Raw genomic sequence first — 13,217 nt, 5'->3', positions numbered from 1 at the left:
TTGGTTTATTTAATAATTTGGTGAGTTCTGTATTTTCTATCTCTCTATAAATATATATATATTTGCAAATGAGGCTAAATTTACTTGATGAATTCTTCAACAAGTGCCTCTAAATCCTCAGTCTCAATCATGTGTTTAACAATTTCATAATTTCTAGCATTGATTTCTTCATTCTTCTCATCAATCAAGTTACAATATCTCAAATATTCAATAGGGGAAATTGTAATTCTCTTGTTTTTGAAGACATATTTTGACAATGCAATGGCATTAATTCTTTTCCCCTTTGTCTTGGGGTCAATTGTGGTGAATGTTGATAATACAAATAACCATTTCTTATCCCAGGCCAAAATACGCGAATTGACATCAAACTTTTCAAAAATTGTCAATTCCCGTTTGAATTGACATTGTACGGTACCCAATGGCGTATAAGGAATGTTGTTGAACGTGTTTTGGGCCTTGCCAAATGCGCCCGATTTATTTTCAAATGCTGACCACCAATATTGTTGAAGCAAGCGAATAAGCAATTTACTTCTAGCAATATCCAAATCGAGGAAATAGGTTCCATTGTTCTTGTGCATATACATGTCAATTTCCATGGGACTTACGCGTGAATGCCATGTCACGTACTTGAACAATTTGTCGGGCGATGCAAGATTATATGTGTTTTCCTTAGTTGAATCTTTGCTTTTGAATCGTGAGGGAATTAAGCCTGTGGCTACTTGGTAGTAAAACCGTATCGTATGGGACAATGGAGCTGTCTTGTGGCACAAGGCAAGATATAGTACAAATAAAATAACCTTGCGAGAGATCATTGTTGTTGGGGTAGATAAGCAAAGATGTTGTAGTATCAAAGCACTGGTTGGTGACTAGAAAGACTTGGTTCTTCGTGTTCTATTCTCAACAAAGTAACTTTCAGTTGTTTAAACCTTTTTCTTTTTTATTTTTTTTTAGTTATTTGGCGTCTAATAAACATCGGTTGAAGAGGGAGCAGCACTAACCGGAGTTAAACTTTTCATTGGCGTTTTTGTGTTGCGCAGGTAATGGAAAAAAACAAACCGTTTCTGTTATTTTCTCCCCAACAAAATGTAATAGGTTAGTTGTAATTGAGGCGCATAAAGAAACCGAGGTTAGAGTATTCGACAGAGGTGTGTGAAATCTAGAATTAATTCTACGCCGGTTTTATGAGAATTTTGTAAGGGTATGCGGCAAAAACACTTTTCTAGCTACCAATTAACCAGAAAAGGCATCAGCTCTTTTACACTTCGTAAACTTTGGTGATCAACGTAAAAGGATCCAGATGAAGTGGAAAAGTCGACGCACGGCGAAACAAAGCATACAAGAAGGAAACTGGGTACAAGATATTCGTTTATTGAAAAGAAAAACAGTTAGCCGTGGAATCGAACTTTGCTATAAATAACAACAAAGCTTTGCCATTTCTTTTGTGGAATCCAACAGAATAATCTATTGCTATTCAACGTAGAACAGTTCAATTTCTTTTTTGCTTCAGTAAACCACCATTTGTGTGCATTTCACCACTTTTTTGTGAATTTAATTTGACTTGCCATGGATTGATTAATTTGCTTTCAATTCCATATTGCTTTCTCTTATAAACTTTTCTTGTCATGTAGTGAGAAAAAGAAATCGGTTTATTCATTAATTCCGATCCGAGAAAAAGAAAAAGAAAAAGAAAAAAAAAAAACAAAAAAACTTCCTAAACTGATCAATTCGCACCATTTTTTCAATATTTCGCAACAATCAAAGAGAGAAACTCCTTATCTCAATCCCACTCACAATTGAAGTAGAATTAAAGTCCTTACACCAATGGTCTGCTAATCATATAGTTCCGTATAATATATCCCTTTAACAATTTTTTTTTGAAAACTCTATAAAACCCTCCGAAATAACATATATACAAAAATACAAATAAAACATAAAAAACCATAAAAAAATAAAAAATAACAGCATCAGTTCGTCACTATTCATACAACTCGCCATTCGTAACCCGTTGTTAACCTCTTCATAAAGCATCAATCATCATAATCGTATAACCCTGTTGCACTCTATCCTTCTATTTAAACGCCAAAATCCAAAACAATGGATAGTTCCTTAATCTCTCTTCATTTTATTAAGTGCGTATGGACATGAATCAGTTTCGATATGATTATGTATCCAATCATCAACATTTTCAAACTCTTTAAAGCACATGCGACATTTACCAGCAACTTTGTTTCTTTGGTCCTTTTTGGTTCCGTAGGGGTATTGGAAATGAATGGCCTTCAAGTGATTCTTAAATGTGTCACAACGCGAAAAGATTCCCGTGCTATGGCAACAATTGTCATTTGCAGAAGCAGTTGACACTGTGCTATCTTCATTAGGAGATGTTGTGGCGGATGAAGACAATGAAATGTTTTTAAAAGGACATTTGAATTGGCCTTTGTCTGAGCCAATTTCTTTCCAATGACATTTGGTGTGACGGAATAAGTCATTAGGTCTAGCAAATCCACGTTGACAATACTCACAAATGTGGGGACGGTTGGTTGGTTTTAAATGAGTTGACTTGTGAGTAGCCAAATTGGAGAAATACAATTTACACTCGGGACATTGTCTCTTTTTACGAGGTTTCCAATTCTTTTTCGATTGTGTGGGTGATAATGATGCTGATGATTCGTGGTCAGCAAACTCTTCATGGTCAGAAGATGGCAAAGATGCTGGAGATGCTGGCAGTTCTTGGTGTTTAAGTGGCGCAACTGTGGGAACATATGGAGATGCTATCACTGGTGCATGAGTATAGTTAAATGTAGCAGTAGCAGTAGAAGTAGATGTAGTTGGTTGATTTGAAGGTGGTGCTACTGAAGGCGTGTCACTTGAATAGCTATAGCACGACGAGGCGCGTGTAGATTCAGTTATGTTGTCGGCATTAGGGATCAATAAAGGTGGTGATCTGATATTTGACGAACGGTTGACATGTACTTCTTCTTTACTATGGGGGAATGTTGGTATATTTAGTGAGTGGATCGATGGCAATATGACTGATGAATGAGGTAAATTGTTGGAGCTGGGTACCACTGTTGGACTAGGTGAGTGCAAGGGGCTGGTAGGTTGTGGGTGTTTTTGTACCACAAGTGGCTGTACTTGCTGAGAATGTGGCTGAAGTGAATATTGCATCAAGGAAGATCTGGTTGTTGTATTATTCATTAATGGTGTTGAAGTGTTGTAGTTGTTGTAGTTGTGGCTATATAATGATGGTGGTTGAGCTGTAGTTAACATAGTATATGCGAATATAGCAGGTAGTAGTTAATGGTGAACAGTATTTAGCCTGTTAGGTTGGATACGTATATATATATATATATGAACTGTAGTTTGGTAAAGGTCTAGGCTGTGAGATTAAATCAAAGTGGAGAGAATACAAACTATATATATATATATATATATATATATATGTATACTTCATATACTTATGCATATGACATATATACGTACTAGATCTTGTTACTTTTGTTAAAAGGCTTTGAAAAATTATTTTATAAATCTCTCGGTCATAATTTTCTGTTTGTGTTATATTATAAGTTTTATTTTTATTTTTATTTTTATATTTTTTTGATGGGAAAATAGGGGCTACTGCTTCTGATGCTACTGCTCCTGCTCCTGCTGCTGCTTCTGTTAAGTAAAATAAAAAAAATATTTCGGTGTTTAATAAATATTTTATTTTTAATAACCGAACTTTCAATCAACAACAACAAACGCTGTTTATGTTGTTCAACTCTTTAACCCCGTCTACATATATACGTACATGACACATAACTTAACTTACATTACATTACAAATCTAGTTCACTCACGATTTATTTGCTATGTCAGTCGAAAAGGTATTCGGATACAAGACACTCACCTTTACCTCCGTGAAATTCTTTATTCTTCTTTTCGTTTTTTGTCCCATCTGTGATGTATACTTTTCCGGATCAGCCTTGTATGACAAAAAAGCCTGGTTTTCTTTTATTTGCTTCTAATCATATACCCGTCTTATCCATTTCCCATTTTGGTCGATTATTAATTCTCTGTCTAACTGTGGGCCAAATTTTTATCTGGTTCTATCCATCTAGAAAATTATGGCAAGGGCGTTAGCGCTGGATGACGACCCTGAGGTTGGATTGAAATCAAACAGAGAGAAGAGCATCGTCTTCAAACCACATTAGCATACATGATATCACAATCTAAAGCCCATAATAAGAGTGGAAGTGGCAATTGCGTTGCGGTGAAATTTTGTTCGTTTTTTTGGTGTTTTTGCATTCCTCCGATTTTGGCTTTTTTATCGGTCCGGGTTTTTTTATATCCAGATACATTTTACTCAGCAGGAAAAGACTTTTCTGCTTTTTTCTACGTTGCTTCTATCATCTGAGTAGTGGTAATAATAGGGTGGTTGGATATACTCCATCGTTAAGCAAATGGTTGAGATGATTGTGATTAAACGGAGGTGGGCACTGCCCTATTCCCTTTCCTTCTCTTTTTGTTTTTTGTTGGCGCTGGCAATTCTTATGTCCGTTTCAGCCGTATGCAAATATTTTTCTTTGCTCTTTTCTTTTCTTGTCATTTTGTAAAAATTTAGTAATTCCCCTTTTTAAAAGTAAAAACAATTGGTGGACTGTGGTAGCTCTCTCTCCTTCACTGTCAATGGAATTAGCAAAATCAAAGATCCAGCCGGTAAAGGTGAAACAATACCTACACCAGAAGTTTTTGTTTATTGTCTATAGGGAGTTATTTTTTGGGCCGTTTTCTTCTCTTTTGTTTAACTCCGAGACCTTTTCTTTTCTGTTAAAGCCCCATCAAAAAATTATTTTAAGACTTGCTGCTCATATGCAGTACTGCATAAGAAATAACACCTAATTTATTGTTTCTAACGGATTGTCCGGGACACGGCTAAAAGAAAGAAACAAATCTAAGTCAAACTCAATTCTTGTTTATACAAACACATATGACGTATTCTTTTCTATTAAATGTGGCAAAATAAAACAACACGACACTAGACACCATTTAAGGTTAGAGTTTAAACTTAGAAAGGAAAAAGGGAGAAGAGCTGTGTCAAACTACCACCAACCAATGTATGGATTGTCTCTTGTTGTACACTATGTGTCATGCTATGGAAAACATAGGGGTTGGTTATCTAACCTTTTCATTTACGAATATTTGGCGTCTATTCATTAAACAAAAAAGCACTCATTTCATTTTATTTTTCTTTTATAACCAGTGAGCGCGGCTGTTCACTTTTGTTTTATTGCCGATACTGTGAAGTTATTCATCAAGACACAAACTAAGAAATCAAAAGTCTCACCTCGTACATAATAAAAAAAGGTTTAAACACAATTGGTTATGAGACTGAGAGCAGTGTAACAAAATACTCGCTCCCAAAGAAAAAAAGAGAAAACTAAAAACATTTAGGGGGTTTATTTTTATCCCAGTCTTTCCGCTGTAATTGACAAATGACCTATATACTTTCCTTCCTCTGTTTCCCAGTTGTAGATACTTGGTGCTATAGAACACGCTTTGGACATATCGCATGACCCTTTTACCCCTTTCTTCATCTGTCGTTTGTGTTGTCTCTTTGATTATTATTTTTTGCATTCCCCACCTCCACACCTTGCCGTAAGCGGCCCCAAAACTTTATTTCCGTAATCCGAATTATAGGGGGCGAAAGTGGCAGTGAGAGGGATCGCCAAGAATCAAAGCTAAAAGGAAAACGTAAACATAAGCACAGAAAACTATGTAATTAGCATCTGTTTTACGGGCTTGGAATGATCGGGGAGATGGCGCGTGTTTCAATAATTATTCCCTGTATTTTCATTTATCAAAATAATTCACCAGAAAACTGTGATAGAAGCCAAGATTTGCCGGTTTATTGGTGTCAATTGTGCCTCCTTATACTTGATACGTAGCACGAGTGCTTGAAAAACACCAAATCCAGGGTTTATTCTATGCACTGCAAAGTAGAGAGTGGGTGGGCGCAGAAAGAGAAGCAATGGTAGTGGTGGTAGTGGTGGTAGTGGGACCAACGGCAGTTTTCGTTCATTTCAAATATGGTGCCAGCCAAACTAAATTACGTATACCCCCTATGCCCTGCCGCCCCTAATTCTGTGTGCGCTAAAAATAATTTCCACCGCCTGCAAGTTCACGCGAAAACAATCGCGTGCAAGAATGTTTCTTTTCTCAAAGGGGGAACGGAGGGCAGTTGGTATATTTCGGCACGGCGAACGACACGAATCAATTACACAAATCTCCTTTGTTTCAAGATTTCTTGTTTATGTCTTATTGTGCAGTCTTATTGTCTTGGTCATCTCGAGGCAAGGATATTAACAGGAAGAGCAGAGCTGTAAAGTGAATCAATATGAAACACGGAGACGGACCAAAAGTGGCGTGTAGACACAATCGAATGTAGGCAATGTCGTTCTCATTTAGTACACCGTTTTTATCTCCGAAAGTAAAAGCCGTACTATATGCTGCTCTCAACACACGGAGCCGATATTAACTCCGTAAATAGTTCGGCCCGTGGATCATTTGAATACAATCCGGGTTCCGCTATTTTATTTTTTGCAATGGAATGGTTCTGGTACAGTTATATCATTAAGGAGAGTGATGACCGCTCTTCTGTGCGGTACAAAAATAGTAACCATAAGCTTTGCTCTTGACCCATCTGAGCGCTGTTTGCCATCAACAGATATTTTTGCAACAAAAATACAACAAAATTTCTACTTTGCACAAAAATTCATCATATTCAATCCTTCACGATTCACCGTACTCGCTTCCTACATTCGTCCATTTAAATTCAACTTATTATTAAAATTATCTATTTTATGACTACTATAAAAATGTCTAGAATATGTATTGAAAAGCAGACAGCAGGAACAGTTGTTCTCACAACTCTCATACACCCTCCACTCCTCGTGTATCTTATGTGCAATTACATTCCCTCAAGCACCACCTTCTTAAGCTTTTCTTGATTCAGCCTTTTTAGCACCGGTACTCACACCAGAACTAGTGCCACTGATTGCTTCTTCAGCTGCTTTAGCAACTTCATCGGCCTTGACAGCCTTCTTGCTACCTTTAGTTTTGTACACTTTGATATAAAAACTGATAAACAACACCAAATATGAAGACAAGATCAAGTATCCATAAGCAGCAGCCAATTCACTTCCATGACAGTTTGCGATATGGGGCAAGCTTGGGAAATATGCAAATGCATAATGGGTATAAGTTGCAAAATAAACAAACCCTAAATCAAGCACAAATTGAATAATTTGGAATCTAGTGACCCACTCTTTCCACCACACTCTAATACCTCTAGCACTAAGGAAGTAGTACCAATACATGACAACATGCACGGCTAAATTCAACGTAATTGGCACCCATTCAACAGAAGTGGACCCAGTCAATTGAGTATAACACAACAATGCAGTGGCTCCATGGTGATAGGTGTGCAAAAACAACAACTTCTTCTTCTTCAATACCAAAAACACCGTATCAATCAATTCCAAAAACTTGGTCAAATAATTCAAATAGTACAAAGTAACCAACTTTTGCGTAAATGCACCTTGATCGCAAATAGCATAAAACAATCCATGGTGATACAACATTGGCACCAATTGTTCAATGCACAACAACAACAAACTCAACGATAACAAAGTGAGAACGATGTTGTGCAACTGAAACAAGAAATTCAATTTCAAAGCTGGCAATTTAAACTTGTTGATAACCTCTCTTCCACCAAATATGACAATATAATAAACTATAATTATACTTATAGCATGGACCCCATTAGCCAAGAATGTCTTGTGGTAAATAAACTCAAACTCATCGGCTGGATACCCAATACCTAATTCGAAAACCTTGTTGAATATAGGCCACAAGTAAATTCCAAATGGACGTTCAATCGAAGGGACGTTGATTTGAATCAAGTCCTGTGATGCCTTATGTGCAAAGATAGAGTCTGACATGATCTGTGGTTTTTTATGTCTATAAGAAAACGCTTTGGAGCTGTCACTATGTCCTTTTGTTGTTGATGATGACGAGAAGAAAAAAAAACAAAAATAGAATTTCTGTTGAAAAAATTTCAGATTGCAAAAAGAGTGGGAAAACAGAAAAAGGGGAAAACCGAAGCGAAAAGTAGTAAAGAAAGAGAAAAGAAAGAGGGTGAAGGGAGATATGATTCACTTACTAGGCAAAAGGACCCATATTCTATCTAACAGGTAATTTCAGTTCCATTCTATTCTAACCTACTTTGGCCTTTTCATTTCATCTCGTAAAAGAGTGGGGCACAAGTATGCGCGACTTTCACAATGGACCTGTCGGTTTAGTTCACGTCGGTACAAAATAAAAATAAAAATAAAAATAGAAATAAAATAATAAAACATTAAAACTTAAATTTCACGCGTTCCGCTTTCTGTTCACCAAGGATCTCCTCGTGTGGTCTACTTTTACCATCAGTCATTTAACATATATGAATAATCTTGTATACATGTAAAGAAAACTAATACTATTTACTTCCTGTACTTTTTTTTTATTTTTCCCTCTTTCCCAATCTTCAGCTTCATTTTATCGTTGGCGATTTGGGTTTTAAATTTAGGAAATCAATCGAAATTATAATGTCATATCCTCTTTCCTCACAAGCAAACATTGCTTCATGCTCATTTGAATGTAAGAATCGGATATTCTCCCCCACCAAAGCACGAATGAGGTTAGTTGTATGTAAATCTCTAATTTCGATAAACCCAGGTTCAAATGATAGCAAATAAGGAAAGAACAACGCCACATTTTGTGGAGTGCCTTCCCAAAATATTCCCCAATCATGGTTAGTTCTCCACCCATTCTTGTTGATCAAAAACACAAACTCAGAATAACATAATAATACATCCTTGCCTAACCGATGGATGACTAACGGTGTCACTGATTCTCGTTGGGTTGCAAAATCTAGTGATGGATCAGCTTCATCTAAGATTGGTTCCTTGTTACCTGATTGAAGCGACAAAATTTCAAACCCTTTTGTGCATCCAATACATAATTTACTCTTCATGAAAGATATGGAAATTGGATCAGATGTAAATGGTATTTCTTGTATTTCAATTTTGTTCTTATTACGATTCTTTTGTTTAGGGTCAAACGGGTTAATTGGCTCAAATATGCAGATTGAATGCTGGGATCCTGTCTTGGCACCAATGATTAACAACTTGCCGTCGCACACACCATATTTGAAAAACGAAATATGCGTCATGATCAACTTGCCCAGTTTTGTATTTTTCATATGGTCTAATGAATCAGTGCATGCAAGATCAAACTCATACAACGCTTTATCACTCAAGACTAGCAATTTCGAATATTCAACCAACACTTCAACTTGAGTAACATAAGGCTTTGATATGACCAATGTGGGATCAGAACAAATCTTTTCGTTTGATGTAGTGCTAATCGAACGCACAGTACTCACCCATACACCAGAATCGGTACCATACAACAACTTCTTGCCACCATAACATGGCACAGCACAGTTGATCTTATTATTCCCAGTAAATCGTCTTGTTTCATACTTACTCATGGAAAACAAGTCATTAGCGTCAATTAACTTTCTTTGTTGTTGTGCAATTTGTTGCAACACTTGACTCTGGATAGTCAGGTCTTCAGCAAATAACGGAACATGTACTTGATTCCTTCCCAACCCAAGGAAATTCAATTGGAACTTGTTGGCATTGTTTGAAGACAAAGTGTTTCCAATATAGTTACTACTCTCAGTCCTCTGGTTTTTCAAACTGGTGTCGGAAACAAGCGACACATTGTACCTGAAATTCATCAAGGTTCTATTAGTTGGTGCTTCAAATCCACTATTGACAAACAATAGTGGCAATAAGATCGGCTTCTCAAACACTTTATGTTGCTCTCGTTTATTTTGAATCTTGTGCTTCACCAACAATAATGCGTGCTCAAATAAATATAAATCAATCTTTTCATTGTCCCGCTTCCTGTTTAACGTAACTTGGTACAAAATACGGTTATTGTACGACAATTTGAAATTGAACTTGTTTTCCAACGTTTGTTTACCCAAGAGTCTATGCAAAACCATAATTTTATGACGATCAGTACTCTCACCAGTTTGTACATTGATCTTGACCAAAAGCGCCTCTATCTCTTCTTTTGCTTTTACAAGATACTTGTAGTCTGGGCTTTCCGGCTTGGTATGTTTCAAAATCCCCGCCAACAATAACTGGTATCTTGCTGGCCTTTGGACACCTTTGATCAAAAAGGATGACAAATCTTGTCTTCTAGACTCTGGCTTCTTTTCAATGGCATCGAGGAATCGCGCATATTTGATATTCACCTGTTGCTGACGCTCATGTTCAAACGTCGCAAACACCTTATTTCCCGAGTACCTAATAAATGGTTCAAAATTGCCAACATGGTCTAGAAATACATCGCCGATAGTTTCAATAACTGGCTTTTGCTGTTGTTGTCTCTTTGTCAACGCTTCACTAAAACCCTTTCCCAACCTTAGCAAATCGCCAACACCACCAAACACGGTTTGAATAAAGATTTCTCTTTGATGCTCTGGAATTATATTATTTGCCGGGTTTCTCAACGGCATAATGTAAAAATCAGTCATAAACTCCAAATCCTTCACATAATCACGTTCGGTATAGATGAATTCATAAATCAACTCCTGTCTGGTCTTTTCATGCTTGTCTAATCTATCCAACACAGATTGCGGTACAGTCTTGTGCCATAAGGTCTCATTTTCCTCCTGATCGTGCAATGAGAGTCTCGACACAGCTCGCTTCAATCCACCCTGTGGTTTCATATTGAGTCTAGCTTGTTGTTCCAATCTCCTGGGACATGCTATACTATAGCAAAGGTGATTCCTACTACATGTCGGAGAATAGCAATCAGTCAAAATGGTAAAAACACCATTGACACCAGTTTGTTGTGTTGCAGTTAGCTTCTTTCCGGCTACAGAGGCATTGTTACCACCGCTTAATCTGTTACTAGCCAAAGGACCAGAGTTTATGTACTCTGCCGATGATGGTTGGTTAACATGTTGTGGGAGTTGCTGTGCTAAAAAGTTTTCTTGGATAGCTTGTTGTAACTGAAGGCTGTCACTAAACGATCCTTGCTTAGATGGCGCATTGCTATTGTTCCCGTTGCTGATCGAGCCATCCTCATTATAAAAGTCAACATCATTATAGATATGCGAAAATGCGTATACTTCATGAACTGAATCACGCAAACGATGATTATAAGTAACATCATGGAAAAACTTTTGCGCATCCAATGTCCTTCCCAACAAAAGTGCCAAGTTTCGATCGTTTGTTTTTATGACTCGACACAATATATCAACTGCCATTTTACCAGTAAAAGTGTCGTGGTACTCTAATCCATCTTTTGTATTGATTGTTAAAATGATTGCCTCTTTAAAAACTTTGGCAACTTCCGACAAGATTGCAGGATAAACTACTGCATTTGAACTGGGGTGCATAGGAACCATAGTCTTTGAGCTTGCGTTGCTTGTTCGGTCCGCTTTACCTAATGATGAGGATGAGTTAAACTTCTTTGTTGATAACGATGACGAAAATTTACTAATGGAACTAAACGAACGTGACTTTGACGAAAGTGAAAACGTGTGATGCAACGAAGTTGATGAGCCTCCCCTTTCACCAGATAAAGGACGAGTATTATTCGACTGGTCATGATTATTATGCATCTGATTGTGTTGTAGTTGCTGCGCACTTTTGAATCTCGACGAACTTGACGACAAGGACTTTGTTCGTGCATCTTGATTTACATGACGAGGTGCTTGTTGATGGTGAGGAGAGGAAACAATCCTCCTGTTATCAAAGTTATTATACATTTGGTCGGTTTGAATCGGTGGCAAGTTTGTTGTAGGCGCTTTTCGAGCCTTCGGTGCAGGTGTGTATTGTTCTGACTGCTCATGAATTGTAGGGTGAAGTGATGGGTGCCCCGGAACTTGATTGTCTACAGGATAGGGAATATTCGTACTGCCCTTTCCACTTCCTTGAAATTGCAGGTTAGCTTCGTATGTCAATGACAGTGCTGACCTGTTGGAAGGTTTTGCGTATTGAGCAGCCTGGCCTGCATTTTCATCGTACTGAGGTTGATTGTAAGCGTCAAAGGAACCATTTGTTGGCCTCTGGTTGAAATTTTGATTGTAGTTTTGATCAGGTATACCTTGATTCGTGTAATATGGTTGGGACTGTTGCAGACCTGGTTGATCGTTTTCTGCTAAGCTAAAGTTTGCTGGTCGTCCATTGCCGTATGGGTCCAACGTTGAGATTGATCCGGTCTGTGATGTCCATGATTGATTACGACGCGTAGGCTCTAGAGAAGGATAGTTGGGGTTCTGCTGGGGTGTTGGGTGACTTGTCGAGGACCCTGAAGCATAATAGGGGCTTGGAGGACCTTGAATTTGATGCATAGCACCATATGCACCTGGCTGCTGAGATTGCTGATATTGTTGTTGAGGTGGGTATTTTTGTGGTGATTGATAATGTGCACCTGGCACTGGCTGTGAATGTTGTGCATGTTGTTTCGGGTACTGCTGGTGTTGAGGATAGTCAGGCGTACGAAGTGGATACTGACTGGGTTTGTGTGGTGAATTATTTGCATGCAGTTGTAGTTGCTGCAGTTGTAATTGTTGTTGTTGAAATGAAGTCGGGTGTACTTCTTGCCTCTTCTGAGGACTCAGGTTTGACAGATGATAGTGTTGCGTCTGCTCCTGTTGCTGCTCTAAATTCGGTTGATTACTATAGTCATTGTGATTATGATCCTCCTGTTGATTCATAAATGCTTGTGGCACTAAATGAGCAGGTAAATTGACAGTATTTACCATTCTATTATTGCCCAAATCTGTATTAAAATTAAAATGTGATGATTAATAGGCTAGATGACTGGGGAGAAGGAGGAAGTAGTGGAAAAGAGGTAGTGAGGGAATGTGTTTATGAAGTGGTATGGTTGTATGGTTGAATTGTGTGTTGTTTGATTATGTTGATCGTATTGTGTGTGAGAATGTGAGAATGTGAGTGTGTAATGAAAGTTTCTTCTCTTTCGCTCTCTAAATTTTTTTTATTTTTTTATTTTTTATTTTTCCCTTTTGCTTTCTGTGGGTGAGTGATTGAGGGAATGTATTGTGTATTGTATTGTGTGTGTATTAAATTTTTTTTCCCTTTAATA

The 13,217-nt window shown here is 37.6% G+C and overlaps 4 protein-coding genes across 4 annotated transcripts; all 4 read right to left on the bottom strand. All coding sequences in view use genetic code 12, as the record gives it.

The window, feature by feature from the left end:
* Nucleotides 1–80: 80 nt before the first annotated feature.
* CANMA_004854 (uncharacterized protein) lies at nt 81–812 on the bottom strand (the record flags this gene model as incomplete). Its single annotated transcript, XM_051817173.1, has 1 exon — nt 81–812. The coding sequence occupies one exon, from the start codon at nt 810–812 to the stop codon at nt 81–83; it is 732 nt and encodes a 243-aa protein (XP_051669620.1).
* A 1,294-nt stretch (nt 813–2,106) lies between these two features.
* On the bottom strand, nt 2,107–3,267 carry STP4 (Stp4p; the record flags this gene model as incomplete). The annotated part of the gene is made up of 1 exon (XM_051817172.1): nt 2,107–3,267. The coding sequence occupies one exon, from the start codon at nt 3,265–3,267 to the stop codon at nt 2,107–2,109; it is 1,161 nt and encodes a 386-aa protein (XP_051669619.1).
* A 3,706-nt stretch (nt 3,268–6,973) lies between these two features.
* On the bottom strand, nt 6,974–7,981 carry FEN12 (fatty acid elongase; the record flags this gene model as incomplete). The annotated part of the gene is made up of 1 exon (XM_051817170.1): nt 6,974–7,981. One exon carries the CDS (start codon nt 7,979–7,981, stop codon nt 6,974–6,976), a length of 1,008 nt encoding a protein of 335 aa, XP_051669618.1.
* Nucleotides 7,982–8,574: 593 nt separating this feature from the next.
* ROM2 (Rho family guanine nucleotide exchange factor) lies at nt 8,575–12,876 on the bottom strand (the record flags this gene model as incomplete). Its single annotated transcript, XM_051817169.1, has 1 exon — nt 8,575–12,876. One exon carries the CDS (start codon nt 12,874–12,876, stop codon nt 8,575–8,577), a length of 4,302 nt encoding a protein of 1,433 aa, XP_051669617.1.
* Between the last annotated feature and the right edge of the window lie 341 nt (nt 12,877–13,217).

The sequence above is a fragment of the Candida margitis genome (assembly GCF_024628925.1).
Source record: "Candida margitis strain CBS 14175 chromosome Unknown scaffold1, whole genome shotgun sequence".
Classification (NCBI taxonomy): domain Eukaryota; kingdom Fungi; phylum Ascomycota; class Pichiomycetes; order Serinales; family Debaryomycetaceae; genus Lodderomyces; species Lodderomyces margitis.
This window is presented reverse-complemented; position numbering and strand designations above follow the sequence as displayed.